General features: G+C 37.9%; 2 protein-coding genes across 2 annotated transcripts; one reads left to right on the plus strand and one right to left on the minus strand.

The window, feature by feature from the left end:
• Nucleotides 1-357: 357 nt before the first annotated feature.
• Nucleotides 358-11,766, minus strand: mrpl13 (mitochondrial ribosomal protein L13). The gene is made up of 7 exons (XM_015380747.1): nt 11,740-11,766; nt 10,526-10,649; nt 9,512-9,605; nt 7,703-7,763; nt 5,719-5,805; nt 4,445-4,566; nt 358-958 (listed from the first exon to the last, which is right to left on the minus strand). The coding sequence occupies exons 1-7, from the start codon at nt 11,764-11,766 to the stop codon at nt 934-936; spliced, it is 540 nt and encodes a 179-aa protein (XP_015236233.1). The 3' UTR covers nt 358-933.
• A 1,926-nt stretch (nt 11,767-13,692) lies between these two features.
• dscc1 (DNA replication and sister chromatid cohesion 1) lies at nt 13,693-17,258 on the plus strand. The gene is made up of 9 exons (XM_015380757.1): nt 13,693-13,961; nt 14,824-14,992; nt 15,346-15,480; nt 15,569-15,659; nt 15,756-15,894; nt 16,036-16,088; nt 16,189-16,343; nt 16,604-16,752; nt 16,879-17,258. Exons 1-9 carry the CDS (start codon nt 13,792-13,794, stop codon nt 16,988-16,990), a joined length of 1,173 nt encoding a protein of 390 aa, XP_015236243.1. The 5' UTR covers nt 13,693-13,791; the 3' UTR covers nt 16,991-17,258.
• The last annotated feature ends 267 nt before the right edge of the window (nt 17,259-17,525 follow it).

Raw genomic sequence — 17,525 nt, forward strand, 5'->3', positions numbered from 1 at the left:
TAGATTTCAATTGTTTGCAGTGTACCTACTATGGTCTCGGAGGTGAATACTAACGCGCATCACTCTGATTTGTTAACATAAAACAATAAAATTAAGCATTGTTTGCTCTTGTGGGGAACTTTTATAAAGTTCCAACATTATATTCACTGAAGGTTGAGACTAACGAGCAAAACCTAAAGGGGTGTGAATACTTTTTACTTTACAAATACACTGTTACACCCTTAGTTACAACTGAATGTATACTTTGTTTTGTTTTATTTAAAACCACAAAACTATTTTAAGTCTAAGTAAATAACCTTTTACAAGAGCCTGGTTCAATAAAAAATATTTTACAGCATTTATAAAAACACTTTGTTTTTAAGAACAAATGGTTTATTGGTCTCTTTTTACAGTTCACTTGAACAGCACTCAGACAGCAGAAAAACATTTTGTAGCATGTTGATCTCGTTACTGTAACAAGATAATAGTTTTTGGTGTGAAACCTCCAGAAAGCAAAACCTTGCTCTAACAGAGTCACGTTTCAGGCCTGATCGATTCATGGCAGCATAGTCAGAGCAGATCCCACAGAATTGGATTTTCTCTGATCGGATCCACGCGGCGCAGAGAAATCTCAAGCTGCTCCTGGATAAATCGTCTCTGCTGTGGTTCCGTCATGGCTAATACCGCTCTGGTGGAGCTTTTGTGAGCGGCCCTACAGAAACAGAGCGACGGGGGCCGGGTTGTTACTGCTGGCATGGAAGATGCGGCTTATTGGTGGGAGTCCAGGCAGACTTTGATGCAAGTTTTTGGAAAAGAAAGAAAGCTTTTCTGTAAATTTACACAACAGGGTGAAGTCAGATTTTTTTATGAAAACAATTTAATGGTTAAAGCCTGCTGCTTTCTATGTTTAATATTAAATAAATCCAGCTTTAGTTGCTTCAGGGAACTTTGATTTCATTTCATCTTGTAGTCTTCAGGTCTGCAAAGAGAAAAAAGAGAAAAAAAAGAAGCAGCACATTAGTTTAAGAAGCAAGTTGGAGGAAATACACCGACAGAAAAGTGACAAATGAGAAACTGGGCAGATTTTATCAAGTTTTCCTTCTTTCCTTTCAAAATGAGTTCAGAGGCAGCATCCTGCTTTCGCGTCTTCCCCTTTAATTTTAAGAGATTGCAGCTGACGGATGTTATCGGAGGATGCTGTATGGGTTGTGTTACAAAGTGGGAAAGCTGTAATAACTCTGCTATCAAGCACAGCAGTATGTTTATCTTGACTCTGGGTGCTTGCTGGTGTGCGTTTGTTTTACAGAGGGGGTGGCTCATCTAATCATCTCGCCTCTGCCTCAGTATTTTTCAGAGTGAATATTAACTAAGTGTTGAATATGAAGGGTAATGACTGAATCGCCCTCTGTGACCTGAAGCCTGTTGCCCCTCATGCTGGTGCGCACGCTCACCCACACACACATCAGATGGGTAATATGATTAAGTCAGAGTATGAGTGAATTTTAACTAGGCTGAGATATATCTCTAAATAAACCAGGATTGCTTTGACCTTGACAGCGGCACGCAGGTCGACCTGAAACTAACGCATGAGCCGGCAGGATGACGACGCACAGACAATAACCAATGAAACGAGGGCACATTCATCACACTGAACGCGCACTCTGACAGCAAGGAAGGGTTTGTTTTCTGATTATTAGTATTATGCTGACAAAACATAAACTAAATGGATATGAATTTACTTAATTTAGTAATTTTGGATTAAATATAACAGTAAATCTTTGAGCTACATGTATAGGCAGCTTATTTTCAAATACTGACAAATTAGTGCTGCAAAACTGACCATTTCATTGTGCTTTGATACAACGTATATATTTTTATTTTTTGTTATTTTTAGGGTGGGGGGGTATGGACCAACAAAATGAGCTGAAGGGAAAAATAAACTTTTCAAGCTCTTTCAGTTTAAACGTCAGCGAAAGAAAACCAAGCTGAGAGTTGTGCCCTTTTTGTAAAACTCTTTGTTCTCCAACAAACCAACAAACCTCTGAACAGCAGGGAGTAAAAATAAAATAAACTGTGTAAAACAGTAATAACAAGTGACAAAATGGGGAAAAGCTCTGGAACATTTACATCCTTTCATAGTAAAAGTTGCCTTTTTTCCAAATCTGAATAAAAGTGTTCCATTGATCTTCACACAGCAGACATTGATTGCTCTAGAAAATTGATTTAAAAAAAAAAATAAAAATAAAAAAGAGCAGCAGTGAATTGGTAGATGTGACTTTTGCTCCACGTGAACCAGGGTTATATTATCACATCTCATTGGTTGGAAAACTGCGGTTCAAGGCTGAAAGCTGCAGGGGATCAGTACAGTACTTCATGTCTCTGTTGATATCAGAATAATTGATTCTAACCAACAGAAAGCCCCCTGAGGATGGCGCAATTTGTGTCTGCTTCACTGGGATACCAGAGACAGGTGTCTGAAAACACAGATAAATCCAGGAAGGGAGAAATACCCCATATGTTGGGCATTAGATGGGTATTTACATGCAACAAAGCAAAATCTGGTCATTTTAATTTAACTAATGATCATTCACTAAAAGGTAGAGGACCCATCTTTTACCGTAGCTACAATTCTTATTCCACATCTATAACATGAAGTCATCCAACTTATTCATCCTATAAATGATTTATTTAGAACACCTGCGTCTAGAGTGTCTAGATTTTCATGTAATATGTGGGTGCTAAGCAACTGAGCAGGAACCCTGACCTGGATGAGCATCAGGAGGACGGATAAATTGATGGATTAGCAGATTAATGAATGTAACGTCTGCATGTGGGCTGGTCGAACAGAGAGGCCTCTCTGCTAACTCGTTAGAACGGAGATGCAGGGGGTTTGGGGGGGCAACAGCATGACATTATGATGCCAGCCGTAGGTCGCAGTGTCAGTCTCATCTCCAACCTGAAAATACTTGAGCCAGAAAAGCCATGAATATGATTATGCTGAGCAACAGATGTTCTGACTCTCTTAGACACACAAACCGTAAACCAACCCGGTTGGGACTGAAGGGGAGAAGAGCCAAATTTTCTGTGTGTGTTTGTGACATTTGATTATATCTGCTTCCAAGCTGCAGAGAAGACTCCCCTTCTTTGAGCAAGCTGCTGTTGTGCATCAGCTTTCATTCAGTTTGAAGCTGCTTTGGAAATCCCAAAGGGCACCTACACCATCATAAACAAAGGCTTATTGCTATGCCACAGAGGACAACAGGATCCCTATAAATAAAGCCATCAGCAGTCCATGGTCAGTCATTATTTTCTATGCATGTCCCGTCACATCTGACAACTCCTCAACCCACATGTGTTTGTGGTTAAAATACAAAAACAGCATATAACAGTTATCCTGCTGGCGAGCAGCGCTATCCAAGTCAAACCGGCCACAAGACAGTGGCTGGCACGCTTCCTGACACGAATCTGTTTAGGCATTCGTTGCTTAGGAGGACAAAAACAGCAGACAGCTGGATGTGTGAGAGCACCTGGACCGTTCAGGGGTGCACAGCTCTGAGCAGAATAACTCTGAGAAAGTCCCAGTCTCCTGATACTACGCATGCATAAAATCTATAAGGCCTTCCAGAAATATTCCTTTTCCCTTTTTTTTCCTTTTTGTTTGGTTGCTGATGGCGTCTACTGTGGAACAAGCCCTGCATCCATCATACTTTTGCCCAGATTCTGCCCATTAGAAAGTAATCTGATGGTAATACTGGTAAAATCTACATGGTAATAGTGTCTCTTAACGTTGTTTTCATTTTGCGGTTTTGGCTAAAATTTTGTTTCAAACTAATGTGAGCAAATTTAGAGCCAAAGTTAAACGATTCTTTGCTAAACCTGTTATTTCAATAATAGATTATTCCAATCAGAGCAATAGATTATTTCAGCCCTACTCCACAGTGACATCTCTTTCCTGTGTGTTCAAAACTATTTAAAGTCATTTACTATATTCTACTTGGTCCAAAATAAATCGGTCATGACTCCGATTAATAATATCTACCAGCAGGAAATTTCTGTTTAATTTGGGGTCATAATTATATCCAAATTAGAGCACATTTTACTTCCTGGGATTTAATAAGACAAAAAAAGTCTTGCATTAGTGGGAAATGAAGGGTAACAATTGAGGAAAAGACAATTAAAAGCTGCCAAATCTTGAAACTGAGGTCAAGTGAGTTCAATATTTCAGAAAGACAACAACCTAGAAAGATCCATGCCCTAAACAGCATGGTTCATGTAAAAAGCATATTTTATAAGTGAGAGAGGCCTAGTCAAAGTTCACGCCTATATTCAACTGTTAAGTGGGACGCAGGTTATTTCAAAGTTCATTTGATCACTGCTGCTGTTCTTTGGAGGACAAGAATAAATCCCTGACTGTTAAGTGAGCAAAGTTTTAAAAAGCATGGAATGACTGCTGGCGTCTACATACGGGATCCACAGCCTGGGGAAGGCGTCCATCTCCTCCTGGGTGTACTCGCTGAGCTTCCTGGGAATTTCTCTGGGCTGAGGAAGCTCCTCTGTCAGATTGGCCCGAATGTCATCTGGCAACTCCTACACAGGAGAGGGACAAAGTTTTAGGCTATAAAACCCAGAGGAGGAAACATCCAGAAGAAGGGAAGAAAAGGGCAATCAATTCAACCACAGAAGCAAATCAGATATTCTACACAACACCTAAAGACAGCATTAGTCTCTAGTGTCTCTAGTGTAAACGTCTCATTGTTATTCACTGCAGACGGGTATGGCTGCAGTTCATTTAAGGAGCAGGAAAGAGCCCAGACTAGAATTCAAAAGCAGTGATCAAAAAACTCCAAACTCCCAAAAAAAAAAAAAAGGTATAGAAATAAAAAAAAACAAACAACATAAATTTGGCTGCTAAATTCTCTCATTTCCTGCAATATTCATGCAAAACCCACATTCAATGTTCTGCTGTCACATTTTTGGAAATAACAGGATTTTGCTTTTCTGATAAACATTATTTCAATGAATAAAAACACAGATCAGTTAAACCGTTTGAAGGACCCAGAAATTCAGCAGCCTCTTTAAATCCACCTCTTCTCACCAACTCAATACTAAACTGATTACAGTGTTTTCTGAAGGACTCGCAGCTGCATGTTTTACTCAGTATGGAAACACACTGCATGCATGCGTGCATACAACTGTTAATAGTATAGAGAACAAATTTGTATTTGAAAATATTTATCCTCCAACCTAATTTTTTATTTTCCATGCTCTTGCAGAGTAAAAAAAAAAAATCCAGACATTGAAACCTGCATGTAGCTCCTACTGCCCAGAATAGCAGTTAACTTGCTTGCAGCTCTATTCTGGTTCACACAACCCCCAGAGGGATGTAATTAGTCTCTTTAGCTACATCCCAGCTTAGCTCAGCAGAGCACAACTAATTTTCTGCTCACTTTTGATTCTGATCAGACTGCTAAGAGATTTTTGCAGAAGGTATAATGAGAACAAACCTATAAGAGCTTTAAAATGCCTGCTTCAGGTGATCCATTCAGTTTACCTGAAGATGCTGGCTGTGAAACTAAAATGGAGGTTGTGAAAATATTTAGAAGTAGAGGTTGAAATTGAAGAAACTAAAGGCAACCATCATGTTTGCATGTTTTAAATGAACTATTGGTTAAAAGAGGGGTTTCTGTAAATAGTCGTATATCTTAGAATAACCTCCCAGTGTCTGTGTTGTCCACTTACATCCTCTGGGAAGATGTGCAATCGTTGCATCATTGTGCGTCGCTGCAAATTTCGAGGAAGCATCCCATAAACTGCTAACCGCACAATCTGCAAAGGGAAGAGAAAAAAAATCCAAACCATGAAATAGACGGCAACTCTACAAAATTTCTCCTTCAGATCAACATGTCTGTGTTCTTCCTTTCTTGGCCTCTAAAAAGTCACAGGACGGATTCTGGGAAGAGATATTGGACAGTGCTGACAAGCTCTTCTCCTTTCCTCCTCCATGTCTCCCACTTCGCTCCAAATTTCACTGCAGCTAAATCACCGGTAGGACTCCCCGCCTGAAACCTGCAGCAGCAGCAGAGCCAGCAGTCGACTCACTGCCTCCTCTGAGGCCGTCAACTACAGACCGGAGGACGGAACAGGTCGTTCACCTGATCCCAATGTGTCCCGCTGGACAGGAGCAATTTTTATGAGTTTCTTATTTGCTTACACTAGCTACATGTGGGGAAGCTAGCAGTAGATCTCACTGAGGGGCTGATGCTGCAGCTGGGTGGGGGGGCTGGTATCAAATTAGGACGAGGAGCAACGTTTAGAGAAGCGGCTCAGATTAATCTGAGCAACATTTTTTGGGAATAGTTCTAGTAAATTAGGTCCAGCATTCCCACTTCTTTTAAAAGGTTGATTATTATTCTAACACTCTAATAACCTTTTTGAGAATTATTGTTTATTTCATAAAACTAAACAGCAGCAATAAAATGTAGTCGGCGTTTCAAGGTATAGACAGGTTTGATGCTCAGCTCTTTAAGACAATATACTGAATGAAAATCTGAGATTATTCATGTAGAATCTTTAATCTTAGAGTGATGGGCAAACGTTTCATCACAGCAGGATTTATCTTTCTTACAGAACTAAGTTCAAACGTACCAGCCCGCTATGTGCCATGCAGAGCGCGGTGGAGCTGCCCACGTTTAGCGAAGCAACAGGGATACGGCTGATTATAGCGATGGGATACAAACGTGATTAACCCACATATCCTACCCTCCTCCCCCCTTTTCTATTGTCATGGCGACTCAGTCACTAAGCTCTGGATTAGGTGTGGAAATAAAACTCAATCATTTGGCCAAATATACTGTACAATGAGAATATTAAGCCCTTCAAAATGTTGCATCCAAGCAAGTTTTTTATTAATAGATCCCAATAGTGATATTCAATATATTGCTCAGCTCTAATGGACACAAGAAAACTAAAGAAAATTCCATGAACATTCACAGCATCTTTACCGCCGTGGCTTCATGAGCCTTAAAGCATAAAGTCAAATAGATAAAGGGGGAAAAAAACCCGTTTCCTCCTTTTGCTCCAACATTGACCTAATTTACTGCTAAATGAGCTGTCAGGAATCATATTCCTGACAGCTCATAAGTCCCTCTGAATACCAGACTCTAGATTCATCTAAGGCTGGTTTGTAATATTTCAACCCCTAATGGGGAAAAGTTTCAAGAACAGAACATTTCAAATTATAGTTCCCATGTGTAGAACAAGGGGAGGTAGAAGTTCCTAATGGTGTGCTGAATATACTTTGTACGTTTATTAACGTAAGACCAATTGTGAGGTGTTGTTTAACAACTCTGAGCATAATCCTGGAATCATGATTATGCAGAAGAACCTGCATCTCCAGTATTAGCCTCTAAAATTACTGAGTTTCAGAAAATACCAAAAGTCTCCATTATAAATCCACTACCATCTAATCCCATCCCCCCCTGCAATGCTTAATAATATGCAAGAGCAGCCAGACTGAAAAAAGGGCTGAGTGTCAGATCAGAGAATGCCACCTCAGCTTAGCGTCCGCCACATGTTGATATTGTACTAATCTATGTGTGAGGCTTAAATCTGCAAAGCCGAATAGGAAAAAGAAGGTGGTGCAAGGTATCCTATGCTGACATTTCTGATTGCCTAGAATTCAATCCGCATCAGACAAGCATTAGAAGTTAGAGGCGCAGCTTACAGCTTTTGGGTCCTTGTGATGAAGCTGAGCAGCTGTGACTTGCTTGAATCCTCCCGGATACCTTTGAAAAGATGACAAATCCGTCAGCTTTAACACACGCAGCTGAAAATTTTTAAAGAGCCTTAAATAAAAACAACTTCTATTTACTTTAATGGTATTGTTTGTGATATACCAACATAAAGTGGTCAGTAATTATGAGATGGAAGGATATGAGGCAGTTTTCTGACGTTTGCATGCACAAATATCAAGTGTTTCTTGACCTTTTACCCCCCAAATAAAGATCTATGCAACTAATCGCTCTTTAGAAGTTCGCATAAGTACAAAGTTAGAAGAAGTTTAGTTCTTTAGTTTGCTTCCCTAGTCCTTCTAGGAATTAAAACAGCTTTTTTAAGCCACCTAAAGACCTCATGACAGCATTCCTTATTTCTCCCTTCTTTTTAACAATATTTTCTCTGTATTCAAAAGTGAATAAAGCTTTACCTACAAACAGTCTCTGATAGGCTGACGTGTCACGATTTCATAGAAAAGTTCAGATAGTTTTAACTTCAGTGATCACCGCTCCTCTCTCTACATGTTGTGCTGCCGTTTGACAACATCTCATTTCTATCTACTAGCACCGCTGGCCGTTTCATCGTGCTGTTTGTATAGGAATTGTATGTTAATCCACCACTAGGGCCGTTGCCACCGCTGCTGTTACCACCATAAAAGCTCAGCACCATGTTTTCAGTATTATCTTCAAAGACTTTCTTGAAATGTGTAAATCAACTGCTCTTCAACATGCTCTATAAATCCTGCAGAATGTGTTTCCCGTTTATGGAAAGCTGAAGACGGCAAATAACTGTGGGCTGTGTGCTACATGTTGACAGTCCCCTACTTTTATTTTGTTGTGCACAAAATTGTTAAAAAAGGAAGTAGAAGTTGTTTCTCCAATAGGCCCATTCACCATATTGGATGAGTTATATTAAACATGAACTGAGGTCTAACAGTGCATTACAAAAGAAATAAATAAATCAAACAAAACAGTTTGAGTGGTGCTGTATTCTCCAAGAGAAAAACATTAAATACTATAGAAACAACTTTTAACAGCAACTTTCTCATCCGTTACATTTATATTTCAAGAAATCATTGCAGCAAACATTTCATAATTAATCTGTGTACATTTTCAAAACGCCATAAACCAAGAAAATTAAACAAATTATAAACAGTCATGCTGTGGAGTTCAGTGAAAAGTCTGAACATTTCTATGATAATTAATCTGTTTAAAAGGTATTGTGGAGGATATTTGCGAATTTTTGAAAAGACCCGCCCTCTCCACCTTAAAAAAATGCAGATGCACAACCTTGTACCCGCTCCCAAAAGGGAATGGCTATTAAACGCGTGTGAGAGCGTGCATCAGCCCATTTCTCCTCGTGCTCGCTCCGTTTTAAAAGTTGCTGTTTGCATCGATCATACAAGCTTACTTTTCAAAAGAGGATTTGCAATTTTTCCACTATGTCAGACTAACCACCGTTAAGTGAAGATGGGGATGAGCACGTAGGACGGCCTTATGTAAACATATCACCGGAATAATTGACAATTAGAAGGACCACTTATTAGGTGATCCACCCGGAAAAAAGAACTCTAAATCATAAAAAAACTACGTGTTCAAGTTCAAAAAGGTTTGTTTACACAGATGAAATTGAAGTAGAAAATTAAAAACAGCAAGATGATTAAAATAAAGGTCATGGAATAAAGAGGAAGAACAAAATAAGAGTACAAGCATAAAAAGAAAAACAGGAAACAAAAGAGAGAAGGATAAGAATAACTCACCCAGTGTGTGACGAGTAGACTTTCTGCTCCCATTTGTTCCCAGAGAAAGCAATGTGTTTGCTGTTTATTACCACTACATGATCCCCACAGTCACCTGTAAACAGTTCACAGAGTTTGTTGGTTTGTTTCTCTGGCTGATTATTGTCAGCTGGTTCAAAACTAAATATTCAAACTCACCGAGACTGATATAAGCAGATGCTTCTGTGACCAAAGCTTTAAATGGGATCGATTTTACACTAAAACTAGTTCTATTTTTGGAAATTAATTTTGCCTTTTTTTTATAAAATAGATTGCAAGAGTTATTTAGCCATCCAAAGTGCTGTTTTAGACAGCCATCTTAGATTTAATCTTAGAATTCAGGACAAAAACTATTATTATTATTATTATTATTAGTCACAATTTAGTCATTACAATATGTGATGGTTTTGGTTGGTTTTAGTCTAATTTATGCTGCACAAAAAAAAGTTAGCCTTTACAATTTCAAATAACGACCAGATTCTTTACCAGACTGACAGCTCTAGCCTAGATACTACAATAGCTTGGTATAGAATGCTGCCGTGCAGTTCATCATTGCTGTTGAGCAGAAAACCTTGATTTATAGAATTCAAATAAACTTTATGACCGAATGCACGAAAAAAAGAAAAAAAGAAAAACAGAAAAAATAGCAAAACAACAGAAACACATCAAAACAGCAAATAGAGCAAAATAGAAAAATGTACAATAAAAGAATGGTTTTAGACATACAAGGTTTCCATCATAAAGAAAACACTTCCTGGTCTACAATGAATTATACATTACATACAGATCAATAAAATCAGTTGAGGTACAGAGAGCAAAGCTATTTTTGAAAATTGATCCACTGCTGCCACCTTGTGGCTTCTTCAAACAAATAAATTTGGTTGGATTTTTTTGTATTTCACAGAGGAAAATCAAACAGTGTAAATATTGTGAGAGTTTTTTTTAGCTTTGCAGATGCAGCCTATGTAAGATTCCCCTAACAGAGCTCTTACTCACTGAGAGCATGATAGATCGGCTTGTGTTTCCCCTGCAGTCTGACTGAACACATGGTCGCGATCTTGCCGGGCGGCTGCATCCTGGCATCGATGAGGAACCACGAACGGGCGAAGGTGGCCCATTGCTGTGGAGGAGCAAGAGGCCAAAATGAAGACAGAAGAACTGGACAAAACTGAAGACCAGGTTTCCTCTTTTCAAGTCCTTGAGTTCTGGTGTCCTGCATAATTAGATGTGTCCCTTGTTCCACACCTGAATCAAATTGCTAAATTGCTTCCTTGGAATGAAGTCCAGTTCTCCAGAGTTCTTCGAATGACCAGATTATTTGACTGGGAGACACGCCTAACAGATGCAGGACACCAGACCTCAAGGACCAGGTTGAGGCCTGATTTAGACAATGACCTTTGTTATAAACACCCTTTAAGGCAATAAATACAAAAAAATTAAGACAATGTGGATTGAATCAATTTCTGCAACAAGTAAGAAAACACAGACAACACACTGCAGAACTTTTAAATGGGTCCATCTACTATATTCTGGATTTATTTTCAGATTATTTTACTTTAAACCCAATATTCTTAGTTAATCCTATTCGTCTAGGTTTATACAGTTTCCTGAAAGTGGCCACAATGTTCCTGCTATGATAACTTTCAGACTAACTTCAATAGCAATATTTTTTCTTATTACACTTAACTCTTAAACTAACCAGGCAGAAATGAAACAGATACAATATTTTAGATTTTATCTTCTTTTTCGCCATGTTGGTTTATACACTTCTCAGCATTTAGTTTATAATAAGCAATGTTTCCATTTTATTTTTAAAACCATTATTTACTTGTTTAGTAGTTTCCAACAAGTAAAAACACAAATATAATGGACCCTCCTTATAAACCCTCATTTAGTTGATATCTGCAGTTAGACGTTTCGTTTTTACTTCTTAGTATATAAACAGTGAAACACTCTAGAAAGATTTTTTTTTAAGTATTTTCATACTCGCTGGAAAACAGCTCAGCAGTAACATTAAATTAAAAGCGTTTTATCTAATAGAGGCGTGATTTCACTTATGTCACCAACAAAAAAGCCAGTGTTGGTTTGTTAGCATCTGCTAGCTCTGTGCCTTTTTCTTTAGCACCGCTCAGCTGAACCCCTTCATTCTACCTACAAGACCTTCAAACAAGATTTTAATAAACACAGCGCTAATGCTTAGGATGAATTACCTGAGCCGATCTGGAAAAACTTGACATTTCTTACGATGCTATGCACGCATCCTCAAAACATTTGACCTGCCAGTGCAATGTGAGACGCAGTCCGTCTAACAAATTGTGACGGATAAAAACGTTTCCCGTATGCATTGGTTCCTGCTACAACACAATATTTATCTGAGCCTCACAATGTTTAAAGCAAAAAAAAAGGGGGGGTGCAATTACGTAGTTTTATCATTGTAAAAATTAGGAGAAAAGCAAGCTATCTAAAATGTTTTATTTATTATGATTCTCAAATTGTCAAGGTTTTAAAAAGTGTATACACCCCTGCTGAAATCAAATAAGGCAATAGATAGAGAGACAGACGAAATGAATGAATTAATTAAAAACATTTATGAATAAATAAATAAATGTAATAACTGACCTAAAATAACACACAGCTAATTTATTGTGTATAGTTTCAGTTAATTACAAAGTTAGTTACAAATTTGTGGAAGGAGAAAAAAATCAAAAAAACACCTTTTAAGACACATGTAAGCTCTTAGTTAAAACTCCCTGTCAAAAATGTTTAGAGTTTATTATTCTTTTATTTTAGAAAATCTTATTAACCAGATAAAACTATATTACACATCTCTTAAAGTACATACATTACTCAAGGTCAAATCTGGTGTTGACTCCTGCTCTGGATAGATCCTTCCTGAATAAAGCCATGAAAAGCTCTACACACCAGTCATTTCTATTCTAAATTCCAGGTGTCTGAAGGAAAGTTGAAGTAAAAAAAGATATTTTATTTTTCTTAAAAAAAAATTAGGGGACGGAATCTAGATCTAAATCTATCAGAAAATCTGTTTAGTAATCTGAGAAGAGATGTGTGCAAATAATGCCATCACAAACTGAACAATATGGATACTTTTTGGCATGCAGGCCTAGAAAATGATGAGAATTTACATTGTAATGAAAAGTAAAGCTGAATGAAGGCAAACATTAGTTTAAGGGTGTGCACACATATGTACCGTGTTAATTTGCCACTTAATTTATTGTTTCTTTGTGAGATTTGTTTGTTTTCTGTTGAACTGTGCTGCAGAAATTTCATTTTATTTGTTGAAACCTGGGAAGACTTTTATCCAGTATACAGCACAATAATTCTCTTAAATCCTACTGTTCCATAATTTGTTAGGTTTTATTAAATGTATGTTTTGGATATAAAACCATTAAAAACAGTAATTTGTTCAGATTCAAGCTCTGCATTATTAAGTTTAAAATATAATCAATCAGATAGTAGATGTATTTCATACATTATTCACAATAAAAAAAATAGGGGTTTGATTGTATTTGTGTGGGTCTAGCACATATTGGGGTAGAAGGAAACGAGAGGGCAGATAAAATGGCAAAGAGAGCAATTCAAAATCCCATTAATTTTACCGTTAAAACAAGTAAATCGGAGGGAAAGAGTATTATTAAAGAAAAACTGGTGGAAATATGGCAAAATAAGTGGGATGAAGAAAAAACAGGAAGATGGTTTTATAAAATTCAGAAGATAGTAGGAAAAAGAAGAAATGGAAGATGAAATAGAAAGGAGGAGAGAGTGATAACAAGGTAAGAATTTGGGCATACAGGACTTAATTATACACTTTTCAAAATTCAAAAGCATACTACTGGCAAATGTGATTACTGTGTAAAATATGAAACAATAAAATATGTTATACTGGAATGTCATAAATATGAAAGCAAGAGAAGACATATGAGGAGAGAGTTTGAATGTATTAAGGAAAATATTAATTTATTAGATATTTTGAGGAAGCCATAATGCTACTAAATGTTTGTTGCAAACCGCCAATAAGTCCAAGAAGAAGAAGAATGTATGTTTTTGTTCCAGTTAAAGCGTGTGCTATTCGTTCAAAAAGCATCAGCGCCCTCTGGCGGTCAAACCAAACCATAACCCCGGTAGTGTTTATTATCTCACTTCCTGTCTGCGACTGAAAGAGAGCGCGGGGAATTTTAACAGACTCCATCAAAAACCGTGAATTTCTTAGTTTTTTCCAGGCTGCAACTAAGCTCTAAGAGAAAATGAGGACCTTAGAGGAGGTACAGGCCACGTTAGAGATCGCCAAACTGAAGGAGGAGGATTTACTCCCAACTATCCAGTGTTTATCATTTGGAGACAACGTTTCATCTGCAGATTACTGCCTGATGGAGCTGGATGAGACGCTGTGCAAACACATAGAAGCTGGAGAAAGGTGAGCTGCTTAGGAATAACTTTGTAAACAAAGCTTTGAACTGCTTTATTTAGAATTTCAGGAAGTTTCCCCACTTTAATTTTGTGTGTGACTCAAAATCCAGGCCTCCATTAATTAATACATTTGATTTCCATTGCACATTCAGCTTTGTACAGAACAAATGATAGTATTTCTATCATTCAGATCCTGGATGTGTTATATGAGGGATAATCCCTTTGTTTTGTTTTTTTAACAATGCATATATTTTTGTAATGCTTTTTTCCTCTTTATTTGCATATTATTTATTTGCACCAGGAAAGGTTATCACAGATCCTTCCTCCCAGCAGCTGTAAGACTCTATAACCATCACTGTTCCTTAATAAGTTGTTTCATTCATGCTGATTTTTGCTCATTTTCTGTCTTAGTCAGTTAAATAACATGCTGCTGTCATTTTGCACATCTGATGTTGCTGCTATTCATCACACATCCATTACTGTAAAAATGTGCACAGCTGATTATTGATCATTTACTTTCCATATACAAAGTATTTATATCGTAAAACAGTGTTCAGTACAGTACTTATTTGTTTATTTTCTTACTTATTCTGTTATTTCTATACACTTTGTGTGAGCACTTTTGCTATAACCTTTTGCTGCTGCAACACCACAATTTCCCCATTATGGTACAATAAAGGCACTCTCTATTCTATTTCTGATTCTGATTTAATTTCTGCTACAAAGGTATTTTCTTATATTTTAACCATAGCATTGGTTTTTGTCTAACCTCCACATAAAAATGTTGGTTAAACATATAAACACACAAGATCATCAAATATACATAGAAGTGATCAAACCAACCTAAACCAATATTTTCTTGTACCTAGTCTTGTAATCCGAGGGGATAAAGATGAGCGTGCCGTGCTTTGTAGCAGCAACAAGACCTACGACCTGAAAATAGCCGACACATCCAACCTGCTGCTGTTTGTACCCGGCTGCAAAACACCAGACCAACTAACCAGCAGCCAGGACGGCTCTCACGTGGTGCACGCTCAGGTATTTAAAATATCACCTCAAGTAGGTTTTAGCAACATAATCCAGGTTCTCTGTTACACATACAGACATAGAAATAATAGCACATTCATTTAGTTTCCAAAAGTGAAACTACTTATTACATAGATCTTTCTAAAGATTGTAGCTCTCCCTGCACTTTTTTACCCACTTTTTTCCTTCTACTCAACTTTTAGCCATCATAATAGTTCAGATACCATCATCTACCAAAATATACACCTGAAATCTTGTGCGATATTCCTATATATGTTTTTTTGTTCAATTACTAAAATAGAATAATATTTGAGTAATATATCCATACCCAGCTACTTACTGTCCTTCTCATTCTTCTGTCTCAGATCTGGGGTTTCTGCAATAGTTACTGGGAGCTGAGGAAACAGAGACCCAAACTGAAGAAGCTGAAGAGGCTTTTAATGGAGAATCCTTATGAAGGACCTGCTTTAGGGGGGCAAGAGGAAAACAAGGAGAACAGGGTGAAATTATGGTTTTGATTAAATATCTCTAAGGGGAGATCCTAACTGTTTTTCCAGCTGTCGGTAAATCGTTCTTCTTTTGACACAGTACACAATGGAGGATCTATTGGATCGTATACAGGCCAGTGAGGAGGAATTAAAGGTCCACTTGGAGACCATCCACGCCTGCCAGATAGATGGTAAACACTGATGTCTTATGTGGAATGTTTGCAGTGAGGCGTGTGAGTGTTTACATTCTTTTGTTGGGAATTATATACCTAGAATGTGTCTTTCAGGATACTGGCGTGTTCTGGACTTCGACTATGAGATGAAGCTTCTGGGTCACCTGACCCAGCTGGTGGATTCTGAGTCATGGTCCTTCGACAAGGTCCCCCTTCAAAGCAGTCTGGAGGAGCTGGCTCCTCTGGAGCCCCGGTAAGGAAACTAAGATTGTTGACATTTTTAAAGTTGTTGTCAAGATTGTTGACATTTTTCTCTTTAGTGAAAGCTGTCTTAGTGCGTGCTGTAAGGTTTATAATCTCCAAACACGAGTCATAACGGTGTCTTTGTTTGCAGGGAGATGATTGAGCACTGTTTGAACTGCTATGGAAAACGCTACACTGAAAACGGTAAGGAGTTTGTGGAAATGCAGAGACTGAAGCATTTAATTTCATTTCATCCCTCCACCATCATGTTGGGTTTTATTCCTGCTGTATTTCGTCTGCACAGACAAGGTGTTCTATGCGTTGCACGAGGATAAGGTGTGTCGGGGCCTGGCGCTAATGCTGCTGCAGAACGCCATCAAATTTAACCTGAAGGAGTTTCAGGACGTCTGGCAGCAGAGTGTGCCAGAGGGCATGAGCACGAGACTGGAGCAGCTAAAGGTGATTGAATATAGCCTGAACTTTAATGGTCTCTGATTGTGGTCTTTGGTCTCATTTGTGCAAAGAATTGTTGAGGTTCATTTAGTTGTAAATTTACAAAAAAAGGATGCTTTTTGCTGGTAACCTTTCTAGAAGACATACTGTTTTATTTGTCATGTTGTGAACTTTACTTTTTATTTTTCTCTCACATATTGCTGTATTAGAGGAGTTCGAGGAGAACTTCCTGACTTCTGTGATTGCTGATTTTATTATTCCTCCAGGGAGTCGCTTTAGTGGATCGAACTTCCCGCCCAGAAACCATCAGCCTGCTGAGAGTGGAAGATCTCCCAGAGGACACAGTGGAGCGCTTCAATCACCTCTTCTCACTCAGAGAGAAGTGGACAGAGGACGACATCACACCATACATACAGTCAGTGGTTTCTGTTGGACAAATATTATAAAATCAGTTATTTATTTATGGATTTTATTGTTCTTTTCTCTTTCCTTTGTGGTTTATTTAAATATATATATTGTTTATTTTCTTCTATATAACCAGAGACCTTTGTGGAGAGAAGCAGACCACCGGAGCCCTGCTCACTAAATATGCTCGGTCATCTGTGCAAAACGGAATCAAAGTCTTTAACTCCAGAAGACCTGTGGCCACTTGAAGCCTCCAAGAGGAGCAGAGATCCATCTAAATTAGAATGTTTATGTATACTAAGGAAATCCTCTTACCTGAAATGCTATTCAGTAGCTAACTTGTACAGATTTTGAATCCGCTTCGACGTTTTCTATGTTCAGAAGAGGTTAAAAATATTAATAAAGGACGTTTGTATTAGAGGTTGATCTTTATTGTTTTTTATTAGGCATGAGTTTGACAAACTATTGTTAGTTTGAGGTTAACGTAGAAAATACAATCCTGCTCTATTTTGTAATTAAATATAAATTGTTCTTGAAACAGATTTCTTTGATTTACTGGCAATTTTAATGGTACATAGGTTCCGGAAGACTATCAGATTGCTGCAGGTCTGTTATAGTCATCGGGGGGGGTTTACCATTAGGCAGTTGCCTAGGGCTCCAAGTTCCTGGGAGCCCCATAAACTATGTTTACATGTTTCGTTAATACAGCTATTCCTTATTTGTGCACATTAATTATGTTTTTGATAAAAAATCCTTTTGCTAAAATGCCATCAGAATGCTTAT

Source organism: Cyprinodon variegatus, unplaced genomic scaffold, assembly GCF_000732505.1.
Source record: "Cyprinodon variegatus isolate N-32 unplaced genomic scaffold, C_variegatus-1.0 Scaffold221, whole genome shotgun sequence".
Taxonomy (NCBI): domain Eukaryota; kingdom Metazoa; phylum Chordata; class Actinopteri; order Cyprinodontiformes; family Cyprinodontidae; genus Cyprinodon; species Cyprinodon variegatus.